The 23235-nt window shown below is 40.8% G+C and overlaps 1 protein-coding gene across 1 annotated transcript in view; it reads left to right on the top strand.

Moving 5' to 3' along the window:
• The first annotated feature begins 245 nt into the window (after positions 1–245).
• Positions 246–23235, top strand: part of plekho1b (pleckstrin homology domain containing, family O member 1b) — a 28767-nt gene continuing 5777 nt past the window's right edge. Inside the window, exons 1-5 of the mRNA XM_072680048.1 lie at positions 246–599; positions 1637–1783; positions 16743–16883; positions 19846–19950; positions 22685–22786. Of these exons, the coding sequence (XP_072536149.1) occupies positions 573–599; positions 1637–1783; positions 16743–16883; positions 19846–19950; positions 22685–22786 (522 nt within the window). The 5' untranslated portion in view covers positions 246–572. The remainder of the gene's footprint in view (positions 600–1636; positions 1784–16742; positions 16884–19845; positions 19951–22684; positions 22787–23235) is intronic.

Consider the following 23235-nt stretch of genomic DNA (forward strand, 5'->3'; position numbering starts at 1 on the left):
ATCTCTACACCTGGGGGGGCTTTACCCTCTAGCCCACACTTGCACTGGCCTGGTACCCTCACTGAACTGCCTGCTGTTGAACAGATATCCTGTAAATGGAGTTGTGTGGGCACCTAAAACGGTTCAGCTCTTTGTGTCTTTGTGCTCAGAGTGCACCCATAGGGGGCGCTGTGGAGGAGCCACCGCCGCAAGTTCCTCCAACCCATACAAGTCTGAAGACACTTCTAACGGGTGGAGGAGGAGACGTGGAGGCGGAGATGGCAGCGATCCTGTAACGTGTTACCGCTCCTGAATAACAGTTTTCTGTTGCTGTGGTTCGGTGGAAACAGCACGGCTGGAGCGGCGAGCTGAATGCTGAAGCCCGCGGAGCCGAGAGGCGGAGAGTGGGAGAAGACGGGGGAGAGAAAGGCGGCGGTGTGAGAGAGAGGCTCGACAACCGTGCGCTAGTTTTTTTTTTTTTTTTGCCTCGTCTCCTCTTTCTTCCAGAGGCTGGACTTGTTTGAAGAAAAGCAGAGACGGACAGGGCTGAAGAAACGGGGCTATTTCGAGGGAGCTCGGAGGGAGACCTCGCCATGAAGAAGAACAGTTCAACAAAGCGGGTACGGCGTCTCCCACACTGGCTGCCCCCTTTCCTCCACCAGCACGGTGGTTCTAACTAACGGGGGGGTCTTTGTGTTGAACACTTGTCTCTGGAGGCTCCTCTGGGGCGCAGTAGCCGCTTAGCACACACGCTGATGCGCGCTGAGCTAACGGCGCTGGGCGGTCCTGGCCAAATTCAGTATTACGATATTTTCAGAGAATATCTCGGTGTTGGTTAATCTTTCATAAAGTTTCCTTTATCCTGAGTGCTTCTACTTTGTGCTGAAATAGTGTCTTACAAACCTGACAGCCTGTGTTGAAGAAACGGTCCAGGTTTCCTCTGGAAATTTAGCAACTCATTTTATTTGATATTAAATGTATTTATTTTTTATAGACTTAAAAGCGACCAAATACATTATATATATATTATAGTTATCAGTTATGAAGGAGAATTAATCTGTAGACAAGTAGTTTAGCATCAGTGATTTCAATAGTTTATGGTTGTTATATTATAGATTATATAATGGCTTTAATTCAGACATATTACTATATAAAAAAAAACAAAAACTAATATCATAGTCTGTCAGTATCGCAGTATACCAGTGTAGGCGATATATCGCCCAGCCCTACATTAACCTGTGTATTAATTGGTGGTACTGTAGTTTTAGCTACAGTGTTTGCAGGACTGTGGTGGGAGCAGCCAGGTTCCACCACTGCACGGCCCTATCTGGTGGCTTTCTCTTTGCCTCGACTTGCACTGCTTGATCGAAATCTCCATTATTAGGCCTAGTTCACAGCCTGCGACAGATCTGTTTTCACGCTGAATGGTTAAGGGAGCGTTTCAGCCTCTCCCCGGCCTCACTTGATGTAAAGTCCTGCATGGAGGGACAAAGAATCTACATGACAAAGAAGACGGTAGTGCCTTGGCGACTCCACCTAGGCTATCCCGATTTAGTGTAGAGAAATACCTCTTTGTACCTTAGTGAGCCATTCAGATGTACTGGAGCCTATTTCTCACTGCTTTGTCTCTTTTTTGTTGGTCTCTTTCTAAACTCAGGGCTTGCAGGACTCCAGCCAGCATCCCGCTCAACCAGACAAAATCGGCTGGATTCGGAAGTACTGTGGCAAAGGCCTCTTCAGAGAAATATGGAAAAACCGATTCGTCGTGCTAAAAGGAGAGAAGCTCTACATCTCCGAAAAAGAGGTTAGTGTACATTTGGTGAAAGGAAACAAACGGTGGTGTGTAAAAGCTTATTACTGATCAATAAAGGCATTGCGATAGTCAGAGTTTGCTTCTATGTAATATTAGAAGGATTTATTAATATCTTTCTGGCAGCATACAGCCATATCTACAGGAAACATAGCTGAGGATCTTGATAATGCTTTCTGATTGCCGGCTGCGTGTGTGTATAGCTGTGCTGTAACAGCGTGTGATCAGTTTTGCAAAGTGTTTCAAGGCTTCATTGAAGTTCTTAATATGGAGAGTGTTCACAATCCGCGGATGCTGAGCAACATGTAAATTGTTAAAGATGTGAAATGGATCGATATGCATAGAGATCATTTACATTGTAAATAATCCTGCTTCATTGTCTGACAAATCAGGAGCTTTTGTTGAGCTGATGACGAGTGGGGGCTTTTGTGTTGCTGAGCGAAACCGGTACACGCTGTGACTTCAGAACAATATAAAGAGGAACCTTTTGGTCGATTTGCTCTGAATATAAGGAAGCAGTTGATGCAGTAGATGAGAAGTAAACCTCTAATTGTACAACACACTCTAATACTTCCCTTGCTGTTGTCTGTAATCTGCAAAGCAGAAACCCTCACAGGCTCATATCAGAGCATTTCTGTGCTCTGGAAGCTTCTTCTTCCAGGATCTGCCTTTAAGCTCATGCGTTTACATGCAGTAAAACCGATTGGGACAAATTCACAAACACTGAGTTTGGCTGCAGCAAAGTGGAAACAGCACTTGGTGAGCCTGCAGCTCCTGCTGATGCACCGCCTGCGCCCAACGCTGACAGCTCACAGAAATCAGTGGTCACCTGCTTAACAGCTGGTCAAGGAGTTGTTTTCAGAGCCAGCAACTGCACAATGCAGCACTGCTTCCAGATTGCTTGCCTTTGCAAGTCGTCATCACTCTGTAAAAGTTGAGGTTTTTCCTAAAACTGTAGCAGCAACTGTATCAGTGGGCCATGTAATGACGTTCCCGTCCAGGGGTTAGGTGGGCGACGGCATAAATTAAGAGTGGCTTCGGCCTTCATTAAATGGGCCACTGTCTGCTGTCTCCGAACTGTTGGGGCTACAGTCATGATAGAGGGCTCTAAAGGCAGCAACGCGTGCCACACCATCTTCAGAAATTAGCACAGAACAATAGCTGATATAAACACTGATTAGTTTGCGTCTTAGTTTACAGACTACGTGAAATGCTAGTGTGTAAATATTCAGTATTCAGTATTTCTATTTGTAATTATGTATTCTTTTTTGTACCACTGTGAGGAACGATGCACCTAAGTTTTTCACTCACCTTTACACCTGTGTAATGTGATGTGACAATAAAAGTGAGTTGATTTGAAATGTTGATGTATTAAATAGGGAGGCATTAATTGTGATTTTTATGGCTGACACTGACATTGGCAGATATTTTGGTTTTATTAGGCTCTAAACCTAAAGTTAATTTAGTGTGAACTAAACAAACACAGGAACTCTTTTTTATTAGCAATAAAAAATAAAAAGATAAAATTATAAAACGTGGGCATTTTTAAATTCGTAAATAAATAAAATTAGATCCCTATTTCAATAACTTGAAATCAAATGTAAGCTAAAAATAGCTATTTGCACACTCCCAGTGTTAAATATATTGAAATTTTGTACCAATACAACAATTCATTGTAGTCACACAAAAACCTTGTATCTCCATTTTTGCTGTTTTTTTTACATTTTCATATAATTTGAATCCGACTTTACATTTAATCAAAAATGCTTATTTCTTTGAATTCTTTCCCACTCCAAGTTGCCATTTTGACAAATGTATTGGGACACCTGTCTGTTCATTGTTTCTGCTGAAAAAAGGGTATTAAAAAGAGTTTATCCTGCTTTTGTCAGAGTAACTGTCTGTACTGTACAGGAAAGACTTTCTACTAGATTTTAAAGCATTGCTGTGTGGCTCTGATTGCATTCAGTGGCAAGAGCATTAGTGAGGTCAGAATGTTGAATGATCACCACCACACCTCATCAGCAACTCCCCAACTCATCCCAAAAGTACTGGAAGGAGAATCAACCACCATTCCACTGCTCCACAGCTCAGTGCTGGGGGGCTTCATACCCTTTTAGCTCACACCTGGCATTTGGCATGGTGCAAACAATTCATGTTCATCTGCTCCAGAGTCCTATTCTATTGGCAGTACTTCTAAAGGGACTAGACAAGCTGTGTGTGGGCATTTGCACATCTGTGACAGAACGTTGTGCAACTTTAATGCATTTTTAGAAGGGGTGTCCATGAACATTTGGACATATAGTTTATAACGTTTTTAGAGGACAGTGATGACTAATCAACAGTGTAGTGAGGTGTCAGTTACAGGTCACAGCACCACTTTCTTAGCAGTGTCTCACAGTGTTGTCCACACATGCTTTGTTGTCCTAGTGTGTGCATTTTCCTGTAGCACCTGTTGCACTTTGCTGTGCAAGGGAGCAACTGTCCTTTCCAGTCTGTGTCCCCTGATGGGAATGACAACCCTCTTCGTGGGAAAACGTGCTAGGCTGAGCAAAGCTGGCCACCTACATCACAAACCTGTTTGCTTAAGCAGCCAATGCAATGATGTGTGCAATCTAATGTATTGCTGCACTTAATTGTGAAAGGTGTTGTGTTGTGCGGAATATGGCAATCTACCCAGTTTACAGGGAAGAAGGTATTGATTTCACAAGGTGTTTTGTTTTTTTGTCAGCATAAATGGGACTAACAATACTACTAATCTGACTGATTCTCTTTTAACCATCCGTATTGCTTGAGAGGTACTGAGTATTGTTGTTTGTTCAGGCCCAACAACAATCACAGGACAGAATAAAGAATTAAAGATTGGTTTAGAAATTGTCCAGAAAAGTGACATTCTTTGTCTCATCATGACTCTGAAGAGGTTTACTATACAGTAAAATAATAGATGGCATCATATTTATTAGCAATGCAGAACGGTGTTATTTACAGGTCGCAGTATTTTTAATAGGTAATCCAGCTAATACCTTCAACAGTAAGGGTCCTGTAAGTGTGCTAAGACTGAATTATTAATTGTTTTGAATCTCAATGAAGATGTAATGCTTAAAAGCTGATTTTGAAGCCTTTTAAACTTGATAGTTGAAGCTCATATAACACAGAGCTTGTGAACTGCCTGTAAATTAGTTAGTCCAATCAGGAGGATCCAAACACCTGTGCTGCAAAAATGTGCTGTGTACAACAGCAGCCTGGCCAAGTGGTTAACGGAACTGTCCTGTCACTTTGGCTTTTCCTCAACAATAACTTTCCTAAGGTTGTGCCGGGCTTAGGCTTACTCAGAGAGGCAAGATTAACACCTTGATCCAATCATCGACACACTATGTGGATCAAGCTGTAACATGACGGGCCACCAGTGTACACAGCTGAGGAGGAAGTCTCATGTAAACAACCGTTGCCATTTGAAGATCCTGTTTAGTGGTATCACAATACAGCTTTTCCCTTTTTAAAAGGATCCAATAGCTTTCCTTCAAAAACTGCTCAGCATTTAAATGAAGCAAAGCAATGGCAGCTGTCTTAAAACCTGAATATTGACTGCTCGTCTCTAAGTTTTTATAGAAAATAATATGTCAGAGTGTCGGAAATCAGTGAAGCAGGTCAATTTTGTTGACCTTTTGTTGCATGACTTTTGTTGTTCATGCGTCCTTTAAGCTTATTTACAACCCTGTTACTTTGTTTCTACAAAAAAACATTTTTGTAATGGTGGGCTTGTGAAAAAGATGGTTGGTTGATTGGCTGGTTTACGTCACCATGAGCATTCCCTTACCCAGTCGTACCAAGTAGTGTTGCAGGTCCTCTTCCCAGAGTGTGTGATTTGCTAGCTGAAGACATTGTAGCTGTCAGTCTTGGTTAGCTTTTAGCCCAGCACGTGCTCTTTCCTACAGCGTCTGCAAGCCACAGTCGACCCTTCTCCCTTCTTCTGTCGGCCTAAAGTTGGCTTTTAGCCTTATTTGCCTCACATCCATTCTCTTGGTTTGTTGGTTTAGCCTAGAAAGTCTGACATAACAGTTTTGAGGTTTCGGAATTGGACTCTTTTACAGCCGTGCTTTGCTTGTGCCGAATTAAGCCATGATAACTATTGTTAGATATTGTTCAGGCCTACTTACAACATGACATCACCTAGTGTAAATGTGTGCTATATCAGGCTTTTGACACCGATACCCTTCGAAACCGACAGGCCATCTCTATTGCAGTATCCTATAGTGCGTCTTTAGCCTTACGTGATTATGTGATTTCCTTATGCCACATAAAATGTAACTACATAACATATCTGCTTCAGAATAGCTACAGAATATTATCAGTAGTAGGAAGATTAATAATTAAACAGTAAAGCTAGTGTTAAAGAGGTTAACTGGCTCCTATAAGCCTGAGTAACACAATCAGTCTGTTATTTACGTGGTCTTTTTTTCCCTCTAGCTAAGGCCGTGTGGACCAAGGGGAGGTAAGATGGAATGGGTTTGAGTCACGCTCATGCAGAAAGCTGTTTGCTGCGCTCAGCATCAGATCAAACAATGCCGAGCCAGCATATGGCCCGTGGCTACAGAGAGGATTGACCCTTTTAGCTAGTGCTTAACAGACTGAGGCTTCATCGTTGACTAGATGGTTCGCGCAGCTGTCTAGACAGACACCCTTGACGAACTGCCGCTGTTGTTTTGGTGTAATCGTTTATTAGATGAGGGACAAACAAGAGGATTGCCAACGTTTTTGCAAGGACCCCTAAAACTCCCTGCCAGCTGGCCCAGCTGATAAAATACCCTCTTTTTAACACCGAGACATCTGGCAGGATTTCGGAGACTATCTCTCAGACGTCGAGACGGTTTTGTGAATGGGATGGCATCGGATTTGACAAATTCTTCTTTCTCTCTGACCGTTCCACTAACGAAATACATGGCGTGGTATTGTGTCAGGAGCGAGTGCTTTTCTGTAAACTGATCTATAGTGTCCTCTCTTACGCTCCAGAAGGGTGTGGGACCAAACGTGATCTCAGCCCTGGAGTCTCTCCTCATCTGTGCACAAGATCAGATTTCCCACACAGACCGGCGTCCTCATAGCAGGACAGCTGTGGGGAGTGGAGCCGACATGTGGGAGAGCTTATTTTCACTCAGTTTGCTCTCTGCTGTCCGTCGGACTCACTGATGCTTCTTCCAGGGTGTCTCTGTGCTGTCGGTGTGGATTTCAAAGAAGTACTTCATTGAAAAATCTTCCTGCATAATGCAGTCAGTCAGTCAAGACAAATTTCTAAAGTTTAAAGTCTGATTTCACGAAGCTACAATACAATATTTTGTTGTTCTGGGATATATATATATATATATTACAATAGTAGAAAATACAGGAATTTTCACTAGATTTCTCCAGAAGTCAATGATCAGAAAAATAAACTCTATTGGGCAGATATACACATTGCGATGTCGGTGCTGATACAATATATTGTGCAGCCCTACTTTGGACATATAGTATATATAAAAGTAGCAAATGAGTAAATTTGAATTACACAGCACAATAAAACTCAAAGTGCATATATTTAACAATTAATAAACATACATTTATAAATACATTTAAAGCTTTCAAATCAGTCACAGGTAATGCCTGTCTGATGTCACCTCTCAGACCGTCTTACTGCAACTCGTCATACACTGAAAGGTCCTAGCCTTGAGGGACACACCTTCAAAGCACGACAGGTTAGATTTAATAGGCCGTTCATGACGTTGTTCATCCTCTGATGTGACTATTGCACATGCCCACATTGCGATGCCGATGCTGAAATGATGATATATTGTACTTATAACCACTAATTAGTATCATCTGCATGCCTGTGTCATTATTAAGGAATCTTGAGTTGACAAAGGTACATAGTACACAGAAAATAGTAGGTTACCTGGTTTGGAAACCACATAAGCAAGTCTATTTGAGATTATTTATCTCACACTCTGTGTGGCTTGAAACAAACGCATGGTGATTTAGGGTCACGGTGGCATGGTCAAATGATCTGTTACTGTGAATAGCTCAGCAAGTTAAAATTGTCTGATTTCAAAAGGCATAAAGTTAAAGATGAAACATTTCTCTGACATTTTAAACATTTTTTATTTTTTTTACATTTTTCAAAATTCCAAAAAACCTGCTAAGCACCTCCTTAGTTATGTATCTCGTGAATTATCACAGCTTGTAAATGCTTTTGTTTGAAGACAGCTAAAAGTCTTTCAGTCTTGTTTGGGGGATTTTCTACCATTCTTTCCTGCGAACTATCTTTCTTTCTTTCTAGAAATCTATTCACAGAATTCTGAAGATGTTCTGGTCAGGGGACTATGGGGGCCAAAGAAAAACCTTCAGCTTGTACCTCCTGAGGTAGTTTATTGTGGATTTGGGAACATTACTGTGCTGTAGATGTCATGCTCTTTTCATCTTCAGCTTTTTACAGACAGTGTGATGTTTGCTTCTAGAATTTGCTGCTTTTTATTAAATCCATTCTTCCTTCTAACAGTGAAATATTCCCCATGCCACTGGCTGCAACACAGGCCTAAAGCATGATCGATTCACCCCAATGTGCTTAACAGTTGGAGAGATAGCTCTAGCAACGACATAGTTTTAACAACCTATTAACAGGAATGTACCGATCCGATATTAGAATCGGATTCCGGTCCCGATATGACCAGAATTAGCTGGATCGGGTATTGGATAATTAGGCGATCTTTGGAACTGATTTGACTGATTGATTTCATTAGTGCAGCCCAGCATGCCATTTTAAAGTAACTTCATTTCAGTTGTTGTATATTTATATGAGCATTTATAAAACATAGCCTCAAAACATAGGTTTCAATGGAGCTTACAGATTTTGTGATAGAAGGCGGATGGTTTTCCCTTTTTTTAAATGTCTTCATAAAAAGAACAGAAAACCTACAGGACTCAGAGTGCTTGTACTCTGAGGCTCTGTTCTATTCCAAATAAGGCAGTGTGCTTATATTTCTGTATGTTGAAAATGTCTCTTGATCTCTGTTCTGCTTTTTGGGGACATGTGTGTGGGTGGTGTGGTGATGGGAATATAGCCGTCACAAGAAAATGTCCACATCTCCAGTTCCTCGTTGTGAGACGGAGGCCTTTTTAGGCGGTTTCATTGCCAAATACATGACCAAAGCATTCGTTTTAAGCACTGTCTCAGTTTCAGCCGTCTCGTCATTCCATTATGGGAAATGTGCGTGATTAGCAGGAGACAACCAAGTGCAAGCTTGTTTCTGACGCATGTCTTTACCATCTGTTGCTAATTTCTTCAAAACTGCACATAATCAAAAGCTCCAGAGAGGACGATGTGGATAGGTAAAGGCGGCTCATTTGTTCCCAGGAATCAGAAAAAGAGAACACTTAGTAGTGAAGCTACTTTAAGGTGCACCCACTGCTGACACAGACGTTCAATTGTGCAAACACAGCTCGTATCATTTCCATAGTAAAGTACTGCTAATAGAACGAGAGCCACTCCGGAGTCTCTGCACATGAGCCAAAGGTCACCGTGCCCAATGAGGCATGGTGTAAAGAGGGATATAAAGCCCCCCAGCACTGGGCTGTGGAGCAGTGGAACTGTGTTCTCTGGAGTGATGGAGTTCAGTCCAATACCTTTGGGATGAGTAGGAGTAGGGATACGACAGCCTTTTAACGGTACACAATACATTTGCAGATTTGTTATGGTTGGTGTAGTGTAGTGGGTAACAACATGACTTAGGTGAAAGAGGACTGCGGTTCAATTCCCCAGCTGGGCAAGCACATCACGCTACACAGTTAAGAGTCCTAATGCTACATTCTCCTACCTGTTTAACATAATTTAAATGTTCGTCGCTCTGCATGAGCGCTTGATCCAGTTGCTCTAAATGTAGACATTTTGTTTGTTTGTATATATAGATATATAGATAAATATATAAATGGATATAGATAGATATGTACACATTTTTTAAGTATGAGCACACCGTATAGACAGTCCACTGTTATTATACAGAACAATCATTTATCGATGGATGGATAGATGGATAGCTAGAAATGTGGATAGAGAGATAGATATGTACAATTATTTTAGTATGTAGAGCACACCATATAGACAGCTTATTGTTATCATACAAACAAACATTTATGGATGGATGGATAGATAAATAGATAGATAGATTGTTGTTATACAGAACAAACATTTATGGAGTATACAAACCCCCCTATTAATACCCAGTTCATACAACTCTCCAATAAAAGGAGAACTACAGAAATAGCTTGGAAAATAACCGTCTCCTATGTGTCATTCAGCAAAGCTGACTATTTGCATGTCAAAACATATCGGATCTAAAAGGATGCTTTTTTCAAACATGCAGCGTATTTAGATTTTTATCACTAATTGTTTCCCATCCTTTTAAGTTCATTCACATGGCACGATTCTGTATTTTAATTGGTTCCAAGGAGCTATTGACTGTGGGAATTCTTTGGGAATACAGTTTGGCCTTTTGTCAGTACTCTTCCCACCACTAAAATGTGGATAATTAAATTTCATTGCATGATGTTGGCAGAAAAAGTAACAAATTACTATCACACACACACACACACACACACACACACACACACACACACACACACACACATAGCCCACCCACTGGTGCTCATTTTGATTTATGTAGCATCCTTTGAAATTAAATATACCATTGTGTGACGAGGTCTTGGAGTGCACAGTGTAGGAATGTAAGGGAAGCAGGGGGGATCAGATGTCATTGCAGTGTGCTAGGTGTCTGCCTATATCTAAGGCAGAGGTTGAAGATGTTCTGGATAACGGTTCTGGATAAAGAAATTTAGTTACAGTCAAGTAATCACCAGAATATCCAAACAACACAGTCTCCTTAACACAAGAGAGAACAGAGGGAAGTAATAAAGAAGATGTGCAAATAATAGCCAGCTCATGTTACATGTGAAGATGAGATCTTTTAGAGGACCATGTGACTCAGTTGTTACATGACAATAGTAATCACCTCTGAATGAGAGAGAAGAGTATGGTGTCCTGAAAGCATTTTAGCACAACAATGATTCTTAAATAGCAGAACGAGCATCACACTCAATCAACACTCTCTTTTAATGCTAGGATGCTTGTGGAAAATGTGACCCAGATTAGTTATCTGAGTTTAATTACAATTTATCAAGATCTGAATGTCCTGGAGTCCAAAGGAGATCACAAAAAGACAAGGAATTCTGTCCCTGTGGAAGGTATCAGTACCTAGAGTAATGTGTTGGAATGCTGTTGCACTTTAAATCTAGTGTTTCAACACAATATTTTAAAGCCTATTTCTGCAAGGCCTGCTTGTAATTCCGTGTGGGTGTTCCTCTTTAAGCTGCATCTGAGGTCAGTTTATGAGAGCTGTTTCTTGGCTGAAGGTTAGTGCAAGTATGTAGACTGAGCTAAAATGCCCCTATACTACAGTGTTTCCAACCTCTGATGTTTTGGATACTGTGATATATGGAAATGAGCTTTCTAATTTATAAAACTGAAGAAACAGCAGTGAAACACAGCTTGGAAATGAATGGGTGGGGTCAGGCAAAGCTACAAGGTGCTTCACAATAAAAAAAGTCATAAATCAAAACATACCGACAAAATACATAGAACCCACAAGACCACATAAAAACACCCACGATAGCATAAAACAGCACTGACTATAACCCAGCCTCAAAAGCCAGACATACAAAAGAATTTTTAGCCTTTTCTTAAGTCTTTTAAGTCTTTGACTTAGCAAGTCCAATGTCCAGGGGCAGGCTGTTCCACAATGTAGGAGCATGAACTGCAAAGGCACCAGCTCCCTTGCATTTTTGCTTAGTTCTTGGGACTGCTAATATCCCTTGACCTTAGTGTCCTAGCATTTGAATAAGGCACTAACATACCAGAGATGTATTTCTGGGCATCACCAAGCAAAGCCTGATATGCAGAAACCAATTTTAAAAATGACTAAAATTTACAGGCAGGAAATGAAGGGATGTCAGTACAGGAGTTATACGCTCCTTTCTTCTGGACCTCGCAAGTACACGAGCTGCTGCATTTTGGACTAACTGAAGCCATGTCATGAAGTGCCTTGACTGAAGCATGTAAATAGAGCATTTAGCATGTGTCTCAATTGAAAGTAACACGCTTTTACAAGCGTAATTTATTTTTTGCAATCATAAATTATGCCCAAATTATGAGGGTAAGCATTATCAGGGCCTTCATTCAAATTGTAAATAATAAATAAATAATAAGATATATTTAAACAACTGATCAGATTTCCCAGTGGAAGCATGTAAAAGGAAAACAGAATAGGACCAAGGATGAACCCTTTGAGCACTACACAATAAATGCTACCAGGGACAGATACTAAAACTTTCTGTTTAATAAATATGATTAAGAACATGCAGGTTATTCGACAAAACACCATGATCAGTAATATGAGAAGCTATAGAATATCGATATCCAGTAGGACCAAAATATAACCCTATCCAGCATCAGCATTCATAACATAATGAAATATTCTTAGATGTGCCGTCTCTGTACTGTGTTTCTGCCTAAAGCCAAATTGCTCAAAATTATTATTTTATATTATAATTAACAATTAAAACACTCCATAGGGTTAAGAAATTTTTTTTAAAGAATAGGCTGCACTATTGCCAGCTTAAAAATCAGGAACACACTTAGAATTAAGAGACAAATTCACAGAGTCAAAAATGGTTCCCATAGAGGATATTATAGCTGATTATGGATGCACCGATTCTGCTTTTTTTGGGGCTTTTTTCCGATACCGATACATAAACTTTGCATGTCGGTCGATACCCGATACCAGTCTGATACCATTGCTGAATTAATAAACCATATACCTCATCATGTGGGAGAGACTTAAGACATCAGGTTTGACTTAATTATTACTTTATATATAAATAATGTAATATAAATTAACACATGGATATAAATGTACTAAATTGCCATTTGCCATTTATTTATTTGCACATTTAGTGCAGTCTCACACCAAAAAATTGAAGTGAAAGGATCGGTTCCATGGATTGACCTAATTATCTGAGACCCGATCCAGCTAATTTTTTAAATATCGGGACCGATACCCGATCCTAATATCGGATCTGTGCATCCCTAATCATTATATCTGATATTTGTTCTAAATATCTGAGCTTATCCCTCAGCTGTAATGATTATGGCTCATCAGTATGTTACCAACTGGAAGCACATCCAAAAGAGCAGTGGAAAGAGGACAGTCATTCAGTTCGATTAACACATGGAGCAGCAAATAAAATCTGTTTGGTGATTCATTTCACAGGTCAGGTCTTAGTATGGTTCTGACCCACTGACCCACAGCAGTGTTATAAAATCTTGGCTGAAATAAAAACCCATCCCACACCATTTGAGGGATGACACCATCTTTACAGGATGACCATAACGGTATGAGTCCATATCATACATGCTTTCCGTAGCATAATGGGAGTCCATGTGTTTCTGTTTTAGGTATTTTTACCCACCCTTCCTTGCAGAGCGCATCAGCTTCTATGATATTCTAGGCCTGTGTTGTATGTGAAACATGTGTAAGTTCTACACTCATACTTTCAATAACGCCCATGTTCAATGACTGGACTGTGCGGGTCATTCCAAAAGCATCAGCAGTAGTTAGAGAAGTGGACTTAAGACCAGAAAGTCACCGGTTTGAATCCTACCAGCAGGTAAGAATCGGGAGTGAAGGTTGTCTGCTCTCTCAGCCCATGGCTGAAGTGCCCTTAAGCAAAGCTCCTAACCCTTGTGTGCTAGAATTGGCTGCCCACCGCTCTGGGGGTGTGTGTGCTTACTGCCCCTAGTACACTACCATGGATGGGAGAAATATGGAGGACACCTTAACCCAATAGTGGGTTATGTTTTATATCACTGTCCAATTGCAGAAGCCTGCCTTTTCTTGTCTTTAATTTTTTGATGTACATGTGTCACATGTACTTAGTGGAATACATTATTTAGTCTACCTGTGCAATGCTTTCTGTGCCACTGGCTGTCAAGCAACCTTGCTTAATAGTTGGCATGGGGTTCTATTCATCAAATGCTGCTCTTTTTTTTGTGCAGTAATTGTGGCAAGAAAGTTTCATTTTGACATTTTTACCAGTTCACCGGTTCAACTGTGTCAGCTAAATTTCCCTGCATGGCTGTTGCCTTGCCTTTCTGGCCATGATATGCACAGTTTTCTTGGTCCTTCAGATCTCGCTTTGGCTTTAATAAGATTATTTACACTTGCACATATTTTACAAAAGTAGTTGTTCAGTGACATCACATTTATTTTAAACTGATTTAAGGACTAGTTTTATTTATATTCATCCTAAACTGTACTGTACCCTCGCCCCTAGTCTTAAACTTACTTCCTGAAAGGGTTTATTCTTCACTTCTTTTTTGATTTCACCAATAGCTGCACAGATGCCTTTTCAGTGCTTTGGAAGCTTTGTAGTTCTTATATCTCTAAGATCAAAATAAAGAAGTGCTGTGCCCTTAGAAATGCTTGAATATGGACTGTACAGCAATGTGCAATGATATAGGTTATAGTGCTTTCTTTTGCATAGCCATATAGCACATATAGTGGAATGTGAATGCAGTACAGCGTGCTTTGGTTTCCCTTTGTGGTTGTTTTATATTCTATTTACGACACGGCATGTAAAAAGAGTTTCATTTCCTCTTAACGTTTAATACACAGTATCAACAGTGGTGCACAGTAAACATTTCTACAGGTTTCCAGTGATAGCTTGAACAGATTTGAGCCATTGACATATAAAACCATGTTCTGTTTCCAAATAAATCTTGCTTTGGCAAAAAAGAAGTGCACCTTTGCATTCTGCTGACAGTGAACATCGTAAAAAATAGCACTAGGCACTGAAAAGAGGCCTTCTGAGCACAACAAAAGTATGTCGATGGTAAAAAAATGTCGATCAGTATTTCTCTCAGTGTATTTGAAATAAGAATGCAAATATTGTCCCACTCACATCTCCCCAACCACCTCCACCACCTAGCCACTAAAGGGACGGCCACAGGCATGAATGATAGGCCTTTCTACTTTTTTATACTGTGTTTTAGTCCATGTAGTCAGGTATGTGGGTTATTTCTGAATAAACATCAAAACAAGACATGAATTGGTGCAGTAGACACAAGAAGCCCATGGTAAAGATTGTGTGTAAGAACAGTGATGTGTTGAGTGAGTGTGTGTGCCAGTAGATGGATTTTACTGCATTTTGAAGCCAGTTATAAATGAAGTGATAAGAACGATGAAGCATGAAGTAAATATAATGGCAGTCTAAAGCTCATCACGACTCTAATAGAAATGTCATTTGTGTTTTTGGAACAGTAGTCTGTCCTTTCCGTGACACCAATAGCGCAGTCTGCCAAAAACACTGAGCATGGCTCTACAAATCCTCTTCTACCCCTCACCTAGATGTGGCGATGCATGCACTTTTCTACTCTGCTAATGGAAATTGATTGTAACTTAATGAGCTCGTTCTACAGGGTTATCCAACGCTTAAGTAGGCCGTGATGTTCTGCACCAACTGGGTTTGCCATTTTCACCCAGAAAAGTACTGTTTTCTGATGACAAACCCGGGAGCACAGGGGTTTTGCATGCTAAACTGTTGGGTATCATTAAAGAGTTTGGTGTTTTTTTTTACCACTTAGTATGGCCTAGAACCATGCTGCTGGCCTGACATGCAGGTGACCAGAGGTGGGCAATGTGATGATGTGCTATTGTTATTGTGATAAAATGTTATAAGGACATGTTGTTATACTTTTGTTGTAAGGAGGTCTTTATACCCCTCTTTATAGCCCATGCCTGGCATTAGTCATAGGGCCAACAGGTTCATGTTTATCTGCTCCAGAGAGTCCTATTCTGTTGGCAGAACTTCTCTACAGGGACTAGACAAGCTGTTTGTGTGCTTGTGCATTTACACATCTGTATCAGCAGTGGGTGCAACTTGAAGTAGCTGAATGCAGTCAATTGAAGCAGTGTCCACAATGGGTACATGGGTAGTGGGAAGTGAATATAAACAGATGTGTAGATAGTCAATTAGAATACAGCACCTGAGACCGAGAGTAAGTGCACAATGTTGATACTAGCTATACACACATCTCATAATTGCTCATATTTATCAGACGTCTAAAAGTGAGATTGCTAATCTGGGTTCAGCACACATTCTTCATCGAACACTCAACAAAATAATGCAGTGATCCTGTTCTTACATTGAGATGTTTTATTTTAATATGGTGCAATGTAAATAAGCTCAGAGCAGTTCAATCAAAGCGGTAATAGCTGTGATTTCTACAATCCTGGCTGAAATACGAGGACATATGTGGGGCTTCCTAATAACTTGATATCTTTTTCTGTTTTTCATATTGTTGAAGCAGTGGTGCAGAAAAAAGTTCCCTCAACAAAAGATGATCATATTACTCTTTCAGTGTCTGACTGATTGTAAGCTGACTACCAATCATCCCTCTCTTAATGGCTTTAGCTGAGGGTGGAGAGCAGCAGGCGGCATAAATATTGCAGGTACAGCTTTGTCCTTAGACTGCCTTTTGGCAGGTTGGATGTGTCTCAGTAGTGTCATGTGCCCTGTGACTGTTGCCAGGGTCCAAAGCTGCCACACAGGAGGCCAAGTGGTTCACACTGTGGCCACTCCGCTTCAGCATTCAAAACAGTTCTAGCTTCTATCCAAGTAATGCCATAATGAGCTGTGCCCGCAGACCTAATCGCTGCATCAAATGTCAGTTGTGACACATGAGATGAGCCAAGTAGGCTAATATTCTTGTCATTTCGTGTCAGAATAGCAGTATTTTGTTCACACTTGACGAATAACCCCCAATGAATTGTTTTAGCAGCATAGAATATGAACAGGAATGCTTTGTTTTCCTCAGGTGAAGGATGAGAAGAAAATCCATGAAGTGGTGGACCTTACAGACTATGAGAGGTCTGAGGAACTGCGCAAGGCCAAGAGCCGCACCAAGAAAAACCACAGCAAGTTCACCCTGCTGTGCTGCCGCCAGCCAGGAAACACAGTAAGTAGTGCCCAGCAGGACATGAGCTAATACTTCTCACTTGAGCCACATTAGCGCTTATCTGGCTCCACTAATGAACTACTGTGAACAGTGGACCGCCTTCTTTACTTCCCAGTTTGTTTACCCTTGAGGAGATAGATGGTGGCGATCAAGGATGGATTTAAAATAGATTGCACAAGCCCTGCTGTAAAGTGGAGCATGCGTATATCCTGTGGTAATACTATCTCACTGCTTATTCCAAGATTTAGAGGATTTTTTGCGAACGTTTTTAGTTTCTAAGGGCTGAGTGATAGATACTCCACATGAGCGGTAAGCTGTGACACACCTTTCATGCATCTGCAGACCAAGGGCTCGTCATCATCATGTCCCGGATTATTAGCTTTCAGTAAGAATGTTTTAGGTAATCGCCTTTCACAAGTGCTCAGCACCACACATCCCGTTCATGTGACAGGAACACTAGCCTCCAGAGCAGTACTTCTCAAGCTGCTGATGTAACATCTCTATAACAAATAGCAGTTATGCAGTAGTTATGCAATAGTTATGCAGCCACAATAAGAGTATCAGTGATTTTCATAGTCATGTTTTAACTGATTTACAGCATCATCAAGACCCCTTCGCCTGTAAATCTGGATTTGTGACATTTAACTTGAAAATGCACCAGTTGGCTAGACTGGATACATTTCCAGCATTTCTGAAGACTACAAAAGCATTAAAGCTGACCAATCTGCTGCAGCTCCAGCGCAGAGGCAGGTGGCTAATCCCCCTGTACTCCATCCAGTACTGTGAGGGGAATCCGTCGGTGGCACACGCCACCACGTGGCTAATAACTCTAACAGCTGCTCCTCGAGGAAGAAGCTCTGGAAGCTCCATGTGAAATAAACAGTACAGACGGTGCCCGCTCTCTTGTTGCAGTGCTGCCAATCATAAGGCAAGGGGGCATTACCGTTAGGCAGTGTGAAAGACTATTTAGTGTCTGACACTGGTGATGCAGGAAATCCTGTTAGACTGCAGTAAAGTATGTATGCCGTTGAGCTTCAGAGACTCTCTGTTTTGGACGCTGACAGCACTGTGATCTGCACAGCTGCAGCAGTGGTAATAGCATAGACTGCTGCTGCCTCAGCACATTTACATTTAGAACACTTGGGAGTTTTGTTCCATGGTACGGTGGCTGCTTGCTCCTAGTTTTGCTGCTTCTGCGTTTTAGAGGCAGAACTATATAGTTGTACCTGCTTGGTTTTACTTGACCCACTGCATGTATGGTATGAGTACGATGAGTGCAAAAGACATCTCAGAGGGCTGCACAGTGTGGACCAAATGCTAGTATTGGCATTATATTGCTACATATTGCAGTATGCCAGATGCACAATAGACCTTTTTGATACTGATATAAAATCACCAGTCTGTCGATACCAGTACTGGCCAGGCTGGCTTTCTCAAGTGCATTAAAGCACTAAGATAACTTTTAAATGGTCAAGCAAGCATCATACTGAACACTCTCTCTATCAGTTAAGTTAGTCTTAACATTAGAGATGCTTTTGGGAAACTGGGCCCTGATATTCTTTATCTACACTTTACCTTTTTCTTTTTGTCTTATACTCACATACTCCTTGAAGCATTTGGTTAACCTATTACACACATTTTTATCATTAATGTTTATATAGTTCTGACCAGAGGAGGATGGGTCCCCCTTGTGAGTCTTGGTTCCTCCCAAGGTTTCTTCCTCCAGCTCTGAGGGAGTTTTTTCCTTGCCACTGTCGCCATTGGCTTGCTCGCTGGGGGTCTTTGATCCTTCATGTATTACGTTATTTTCTTCTTTCTTCTTTGTCTGTCTTTTATTAATCACTATTTATGTAAAGCTGTGATTGTGACGACAACAGTTGTAAAAAGCGCTATACAAATAAATCTGACTTGACTTGGCTATTATGCTCTGTGACTTTCATTCGTGACACCCTAAGGATAACTAATTGGTAACTACAGGCAAAGCAATGCAATCTGGCTTTTTTTCCTTGTTCAAGAGGTAGAAAGTGAAGTTGTGCTGCTTCTGTAACTCCACCTCAGCTAACAGTGATATAGAGAGGATTTTCCCCTTTATTATGTATTTTGGAACAGCAACCTTCGAAAAGCTGACACTCTCACTGGTCGCTGTGGCGATGCACAAGGCAGAAAAGGCTCTTTTCTACCCTGCCCAAGCCTTAAAGCCTTTTAAAGGAAAGTTATGTATCAAGTTTATCTTTAAACAACAGCTTCAAAATAGTTTGATATAAAAAAAATTATTTGAATACTTTTGGGGCACTCTGGACATAGTGTAGCATATTCATAACCCAAATCACATTTGTGTAAAATCCTGTAATATTGCTTTTCTACTTTTTTTTACTAGTCCACACACTTCTTTTACTTTAGATGCCGGTTCTGTATCTCTCATCTTGTCAACAAATGCATGTGTACTATGAGGGGGAGCTCAAATTGTAATTATACTCCATATCTGTAGGGGGAACCCGGGGCAAAAAAGTACCAATTCTCACATAATGCTGCTTTAATAAGTAGGCTATCATGCTCAAACTACTAGTGTACTATGGTTTCCCTCCAACATCCAGTTTGGTATTTTCTGCTAATATCAGTCCAATACTAGTAACCTTTGATTGTGAACCGCCATCCTTATTAAAACACATTCCGGACATAGATAACGACCTGCCTCTATTATTAACAGTTTAATTATCAGCACCCACTGAAACGCTTGTCTAAACCCTAAACTTGGTCAGGTTTGATCAGGATACTCACATCACCCAGTAAAATACATTATGTGGGCTTATTTGAAGTGTCACTATTACGAAGGCTAGTATAGCAATAATAAGTATGTAGATGTGAAATGAAATCTCTGAGTGCTTTGAATAGTTGCCCTAACATTGAGTTTGTAAGGTATAATAAATGTGTGGTGTAACTGTGATGATTTCTCGTCCTGTAGGTCCCAAACCTGGTCTTCTTAGCTGTCAGCCCAGAGGAGAAAGAGTCATGGATCAATGCCTTAAACATAGCCATCACCAGATCCAAGAACCGCATCCTGGATGAGGTGAATAAAGCATGCTTTACACACACACACACACAGACACACACACACACACACCTGTCGCTTCCTTCTACCTAATGACCCAGCCTCCAGTTTTTAGAGCAATCAGACTAACAGAGAATCCTGAGCACACATTGGCCCTGTTAAAATGTGTGGTCAGATGCTTTGGTGAAACTGTTAATTTACATAATTCTCCACTTACCCCAGATAACAAATTATATATACAGTAGTTGAACAAAAGTATTGGGACACCTACATATTGCACCGACAGGAACTTTAATGACATCCCATTGTAAATTCATATAAGATTAATATGGAGTATACCACCTCCGCTGCTCTAACAGCTGGTATACTCTGCAGTTATTGAGTCAGCAGAGCGTTGGAGACTTTTCGGCACTATGCTCCTCAACACTCTGTGACTCGTCTCTGTAACTTTTTGTGGTCTGACCCTTCATGGATGAGTTGCTGTGGTTCCTATACGCTTCCACTTTTTAATAATACCACTAGGAGGGAAGAAATGCCACGGTTCACATCCTATTTCCAGTACCACAGTGGATTTCAGTAAGCTTGATTTTACACACCTGTGTCAATGGGACTGATTGAAACAGCCAAATTCAATGATCAAGAGCTGTGTTCCAATACGTTTGTCCATATAGTGTATTTAGATCCCAAATTTTGCTTCATTAGTTGGATCTATGAAGTTAACGTTGCTAACAAAGTCAAGCAAATATGTTCTGTAAGTACATCCAAACCTTCATTAAGGTCTCACATGCTTGTTGATGTGGTTTAGGGCCCAGTATGAACTATGAATGCTCTGCTAACTATACAAACATGTTATTTGCTATAATCCACATGGAGAAGTCTGCAGTCTTAATGAAGAACAGGATGATCTGAGCTTGTATGTTCAGAAACTATTTTGGTGACTATTTTAATGACTTCTAGTCTTGTTTGGTAGCAGCGTTAGCCCTGTAGCTCTGAAACTAAAGAATTTAAATTTGGACCCCAGGAAAATAGATTTGTTATTTAGATAAGTTGTTCTTTAACAAAGTCTATCAGTAGTTGCTGCTGTTAAATGTGACTGGTTGCTGAATGTACAGCTTCAGTGCCCTTAAAGTGTGATTGCAAAGGCACACATGTTCCTTTTATGAACGGTCCATTCCTTACTTTCACTATGTCAATGTAAAGTCACTATGCATACAGTATTGAAGTACTAACTAGGTAGCACAGAAATGCCTGAAGGACAGCAGCAATGACTGCAGTGCAGTGCTCTCACAGTAAGAGGCCTTGAGTTAAGAGAATCTTAGAGCATGTGTATAGGCTGAGTCTGCTCTGAAGAGCAACACCTGACTGGAATGATTCAGCTCTATGTCTAGTCCTTGAAAGCTCTCCACTAGAGCAGATGCACAATGTGTACTTTCATAGGAGCTGGAAAGGATGTAGGGATAATGGAGTGGGCACACAAAGCTGCTCCTCCCCACTGTGAACAGGTTGTTCCTGCTCCTGTGTGCTAATGCAATCTACAGGTTGAAATCAGGTACTGGGGTTTCATACATGGCTGGATTGTCACTAGATGTGGGGCTTTTGGGGCTTGCTTTAACACATCTACTAATAAACAGCATAGCCTTTTAGACCACCCTATTGTGCTCAAATCATATAAAATCATTGTTTTTTTGTCACATACACACAGCACAGATAGCAGTGAAAAGCTGTGATTAGGGGTGCGCCGATATTACTTTTTCTGTTCCGATACCAATTTGATACATAAACTTTGCGTATCTGCTGATACCTGATATCGCTCCGATACCACTGTTGAATTAATAAACCAGATACCTCACCATGTGGGAGAGTCTTTAGGAAGCATGTTAAACGTTTCTCATTTCTCCTCATATGGAAGACCAGTTGTGGCGACAGTGACATTATTACTCCACTCTTGGCTGTCCTACATTACAGGCGCATGTCTGTAGGTTACTCTGATTCTGAGTTATGAAGCCTAGAATACCGGCTGTGCGGGAATCGGATTGAGTGAATAGATAACTGATCCAGTTAATTTTGTCAGTATTGGGACCAGTATCTGATCCTAGTTTTGGATCGGTGCATCCCTAGCTTTGATTACTGTCCAGAAACATAGAAAGTCAAGATAAAAACAGGAAGGAGAAAATGTATGATTAAAAAATAAATATACAAAAAATAAGCAAACTCATAAAATACATAGAACCCTTGAAGAACTCCTTGTTTCGATGCTTAGCATAAGAGGTGATCTCTGCCTTCTGGTTGATTTTGTTGATCCTTTTTGGGTTTTATTCATAGGTAATTTAACAGTTGGGTTAGAAAACAGTAACCATACATGTTCAGATAGCCTCAACTATCCCATTAACCATGTGTATGTTTTTTGGATAAGCTGGAAATACTGTATTCGCTGAGTGTGGCAGATCCAGTATTTCCTTCAATCAGCTTAAACAGATGCCTGTGTTCATTATTTTAGCACACTGATTTCCATCTCATCTGCATGTGCAGCACTTTCTTTGTGAACCCAGAGACCCTCTGCTTCCATGTGTAAATCACATGCACTCAGTAAATCAGCTCATTGATTGGTTTATCAGCATACGCACACACACACACACACACACACTCTTTACATGACACTGCAGGCCAGTGTGGAAGCATGTTGCTGCCTACTCTTGCCACATGACTGATCTTTTCTAATCCTCACACACTGCTCTTTGTGTAACCCTTTTAGGTTACGGTAGAAGAGGACAGTTGCCTGGCCCACCCCACACGTGACCGAGCAAAGATTCCACACACTCGTCGACTGCCCACACGTGGACACCTTATGGCTGTGGTGAGCCATCTCCTGTTTTATTTCAGCACTGGCGCTGCAACACTCAGAATCCTGGAAAATCTGGAAAACCTGTGAATTTATAGACTATAGACTAGTCATGGGAAAATTACAGAAAATGTCCTGGAAGTATTTGAGAGAGCCTGGTTGAGCTATTGAGCTCCTGAGATTGCATATTTTATCCACTGGTGGTATTGAACACCAACAGATTTACTGAGGACTTCGCATCTTACGGAAAAGATTTGCATATAGTATTAGGAGTTAAATTGTACCATTACCAATCCAGTGGAAGTCATGGAAATTGTTGACATAAATATATAATAATGTAACTACCAAGAAATGGAAGCCTATAGCCACTCATCGTCATGCAAACTGGGTGCCTTAAACCATCACACACTTGTTTAAATCATCATCCCATGTTCACTACATTAGCCTCACAGGTAATAGTGGGT

The sequence above is a fragment of the Salminus brasiliensis genome, chromosome 5 (genome assembly GCF_030463535.1).
Source record: "Salminus brasiliensis chromosome 5, fSalBra1.hap2, whole genome shotgun sequence".
Taxonomy (NCBI): domain Eukaryota; kingdom Metazoa; phylum Chordata; class Actinopteri; order Characiformes; family Bryconidae; genus Salminus; species Salminus brasiliensis.